This window comes from Diaphorina citri, unplaced genomic scaffold (genome assembly GCF_000475195.1).
Source record: "Diaphorina citri unplaced genomic scaffold, Diaci psyllid genome assembly version 1.1 scaffold6259, whole genome shotgun sequence".
NCBI lineage: Eukaryota > Metazoa > Arthropoda > Insecta > Hemiptera > Psyllidae > Diaphorina > Diaphorina citri.
The window spans coordinates 13405-17600 of NW_007383635.1; the positions used below are offsets into that span (position 1 = coordinate 13405).

Consider the following 4196-nt stretch of genomic DNA (forward strand, 5'->3'; position numbering starts at 1 on the left):
CTCATTCTCAGGAAAATCATGACTGGAAACATGCCTCTAAGAACCGATCTCATACATAGCTGACATGAGGAGATCTTTAGTTTTTTGATGGCCAGGAGAACGAATTTGTATTCACAGAAGCGGATGAACCGTCCCAAGATCTCGCGGCCACACCCAAGAAATGATATGCCATGGTGTTTGAGAGCGACGAGGTAAGAAAACAAGACAAACTGAACCAAAATATAAAGTGTTGATTGACCCTATGTTCACCACTTCCTCTGATCCAATTTGTTACCATTACTTCGAGGCACACCTGCTTTTAATCCATGCCTCTATTCAAGAATAGAAAAAGTTTGATCAGAAAATGTCCGTCCCTGTTCGGCATTCGAACCCAGCACCCCGGTTAAGAGTCAGTGCGCTCCTTGAACCACTCGGACTACAGAGATGCGGATGGCAATACTTACTTCACCTATGCTTGACCAGTTGATATGCGTTAATGTACATAATTGGTAAGCTTTGCTGACGTTAAGAAAACCTGTTTCTTTTTTTTCTTCTTCTTCTTTTTCTTTTTATCAATAGAGACGTGTGAGCTTGGGAGAATAGGCGCGGCCTTCCTTGTGAAGCGATAGGGGCGCGCGATAAGGTTTGTCCTCAGAAACAAGCCAGAGAAACAGCAAGCAAACTAGGAACCGTTTTTTTGTTTTTTTTTTTTTTTTTTTTTTTTTTTTTTTTTTTTTTTTTTTTTAAGAGGTTTGACAGAGGGAACTTTAACTGCTATGGTCTTATCGTCCCGAAATCGAGGAGAGAAGGAAGACAGGATAGGAGAAAGCCAGCCGTTCCGAGAACGAACATTATCCCATCAGGATAAAATCCGCCCCGGGCGGGAATCGAACCCGCGGCCTAGCGCTTACAAGGCAGACGCACTACCAACTAAGCTAACTAGGCTGGTCTAATGAATTTGGTTCTCGTATTGATTGACAGGCTCAGTTCATTGCTCAATCCATAGGTCAAGCATTCCAAGTAGCCTACATGGAGTTCCTCAAAGCCAATGGTATAGAAGATCATAGCTTTGTGAAGGAGATGGACTACCAGGAGGTTCTCAACTCACAGGAGATATTTGGCGATGAGCTGCAGATGTTCGCGAAGAAAGAGTTACAGAAAGAGGTTAGTGCTTTTTAGCTAAAACCCCTTCAGGGATAATTCTCTTTAGATGGCACTTTTCAAACTCATATCTACGTAGTCTGGCCGGGGGACTTTAAACAGGGAGTAGACCAGCTTAGTCTGGTTGAGGGACTTTAAACAAGGATTATACCAGTCTGAAATTTCCCTTGCTCTAGAAATAGCAAATGTTGAGCGCGAAAGACATCCGCGCGTAAATTTTGCAGCCAAAACTAAAAGTCAGCCCAAAAGCGATCACCCCAGGGCTGATTGAGGGCTGACGAAAAACGTCGACCCCGTCTGAACACGGGAAAAGGCGACGAAGAAGAAGAATGTTAAGTCCTGATTCCTGAATGTCAGTTCATTATCTTGAACCATGACCGTCTTGTCTAAATTGTATTATTTGTTTTCTCTCAGCTCCCATGGCGTAGTGGTCACTGCACTCGCCTTGCACGCGGGAGACCCGGGTTCGATTCCCGGCGGGGTCAAGAAATTTGTATCATGCAAATGATTGATCCCGTGACTGGCTGTTGCGGGGCCCACTCAGCCTCGTGAGGAAAATGAGTAGCTATGACATGTAAATGCGCATAGCGACCGGTGCCAGCATGGTAGGTAAACATTGGTTGTTAGGATTATTGAGATATGTATTGAATCCTACAATGCTGCAGTGAGCACCAAAGTTGTGACATAACACAAAGAAATTGCATTTACAAATCCTCTGTATGGTAAACAATGTAATCAAGTAAACATGTCTGCTAAATTTTATTTAAAGCGGGCAAACTGATCAAAAGTTACGGTGAAACAAGGAGTTTCATTATAAATGCAAGAGGTTTGATAGAGGGAACTGTAACTGATAAGGTCTTATCGTCCCGAAATCGACGAAGAAGGAAGACAGGATAGGAGAAAGTCGGCCATTCCGAGAGCGAACATTATTCAATCAATGTGATTTCTCAATTTTCTCGCTCTCGAATTTTCGACCCATTATTCGTTCAGGATAAAATCTGCCTTGGGTAGGAATCGAACCCGCGGCCTAGCGCTTACAAGACAGTCGCGTTACCAAAGTAACTAGGCTGGCGACTAGAAATAAAAACAAGCTTTTGGTCAGACCCAAACAGAAATCGACTTTCCATTTTTCGAATAAGCTGAATTTATTATTGTTATTTTTATTTCGTTTCAGAGGAACGAGTATTCGGAAAGCATAGGTTGTCAAATTATCAAGCAAGATGATGTTACTCAGGTAAGTAGTGCCAACAAGAAAAACTGACTTCCTTTCCAATTGAACCCACTTCCCTTATTTTGAAAAAAAAAAAAACTTTCTCCGCCAAAGACAAGAGAAACGGCAAACGAAAAATACTTATCCAAAGAGCGCTTAGAATCAGGAAAGTATTTTTCACCATTTTCTTATCTATTGTTCCTCTATTCTCTTATCCATTTCCCCAGGAGGGGTTGAGCGGACTCAAATCATGTCCCCCGGACGGTCTAGTCTGGAGACTTGCAATCTGCAGTTCGCACGCTCTATACTCGATGGGCGGGGCAAAGTCTTTCGCTCACGTGTGGTTTGAGTTTGTGCAGGAGCTACGATATCGGTGGGAGAATTCATTGCGGATACCGGGGTAAGTGAGAGACAACTTTTACCAGATTGATTTTTTTTTTCCTTAGATAAAACTTTTTACGGAATTGATTTTTTATTTTGAGATATAACTTTTTTCCTAATTGATTTTTTCGAGATACAACTTTTTACCTGGGTAATCGATTTTTTTTTTTTTTTTTTTTTTTTTTTTGGGATAAATTTTTTACCTAATTTTTTTTTTAGGTCACAATCATACCTGTATTCTGTATTCTCTTGAGGAAGTTCCGGCAGCTAATACCAACAGCAAACTACACCACTGTCGCCAAATCCTGAGTCAACAGTCTCGAGACACATTAACACAAGGAATGTTCTATATGATTCGACTAATGACTTCCCTCCAGACAAGAGCAATCAATAAATTACACGACAAGGTATATGGAAACAAAATCCCCGGGATTTCCAAGAACTTGTTATTAAGAGAGCATCAGGGGAAAGAAAACACTGTTTTTAGTAGCATCAGAATTAAGCAGAAGAATAACACCAAATTACTGATATTCCTCAAGGAAACTAATAGCATCGGAATTAAGCAGAAAGAAAACACTATTTTACTGATGTTCGTTTCTACACCGAGAAGAGACACAATACTTCCCATTTAGGTGCTGGGTCAACACGAGAACACCAGAAGGTAACCCGTTGAAATATTTGCAATCGAAAAACGAGTACAAATTTTTGTCGATGGTGGGATTCGAACCTGGGACCTTCTACATGGCAAGCAAGCACGTTACCACTGGACCAACCGTGCCCCCCTGAAAAACCAAACCTATGATGGGCCTAATGAATTTATACTAATTCTAACTATTATTTGATTACAGATATGTAGTTTACTAAGAGGTGGCATAGCGGAGAGAGGGGGTGTACGAGTGGGCCATAGAATAATAGAGATCAATAATCAAAGTGTGGTGGCGGTACCTCACGAGAAAATAGTCAATCTACTAGCAACCTCAGTGGGAGAGGTAAGTGTGAAGTCCTTGGTTCGATACCAGGCCGGGGTGAAAAATTGACTGGCCGAAAATCAAAGAGGTATTACTCTGGTGAAGGTGAAGCAAAGCAAAACACTGTGAGCGGCCTTGGACTTTGAAGACCCGGATTTGATACCAAGTTTGGTCGAAAAATGAGGGATTTTTTGTAGTCATTTTTTCCAACAGCTGATATATTTTTAAGCACTCCGCCATACTATTGGCCCACCAAATTTCATAGCGCTAATCCATAAGGGCCGAACTTTTTTCTCTCCATTGGATATTGCTAAAATTTAACCGCTCCTAACTCCGGACCGGTACTGACTAAATATGTCAAATGATAGTGAAAATGGTAGGAAATTTTGTTTTCTAACTAATAGACGGATCCCCGATGAAATCTGATGTGGAGCGACCGAGATATTAGCGAAAAAGAGAGAAGGGTTTTGTCAAGTTCGGTGTGACTTTAATGTAGG

At 41.5% G+C, this 4196-nt stretch overlaps 2 protein-coding genes across 2 annotated transcripts; both read left to right on the forward strand.

The window, feature by feature from the left end:
* The first annotated feature begins 166 nt into the window (after window positions 1–166).
* On the forward strand, window positions 167–1173 carry LOC103521911 (protein lin-10-like). The gene is made up of 2 exons (XM_026832365.1): window positions 167–191; window positions 961–1173. The coding sequence occupies exons 1-2, from the start codon at window positions 171–173 to the stop codon at window positions 1156–1158; spliced, it is 219 nt and encodes a 72-aa protein (XP_026688166.1). The 5' UTR covers window positions 167–170; the 3' UTR covers window positions 1159–1173.
* A 340-nt stretch (window positions 1174–1513) lies between these two features.
* LOC113472569 (rab3 GTPase-activating protein catalytic subunit-like) lies at window positions 1514–2787 on the forward strand. The gene is made up of 3 exons (XM_026832364.1): window positions 1514–1519; window positions 2315–2374; window positions 2578–2787. The coding sequence occupies exons 1-3, from the start codon at window positions 1514–1516 to the stop codon at window positions 2752–2754; spliced, it is 243 nt and encodes an 80-aa protein (XP_026688165.1). The 3' UTR covers window positions 2755–2787.
* Window positions 2788–4196: the final 1409 nt, after the last annotated feature.

Coding starts and splice junctions, on each gene's coding strand:
- LOC113472569 (XM_026832364.1), top strand. Junction 2,375..2,577: donor AGCAAGATGATGTTACTCAG/GTAAGTAGTGCC, acceptor CCATTTCCCCAG/GAGGGGTTGAGCGGACTCAA.
- LOC103521911 (XM_026832365.1), top strand. CDS start 171: ATGGTGTTTGAGAGCGACGAG. Junction 192..960: donor TGGTGTTTGAGAGCGACGAG/GTAAGAAAACAA, acceptor ATTGATTGACAG/GCTCAGTTCATTGCTCAATC.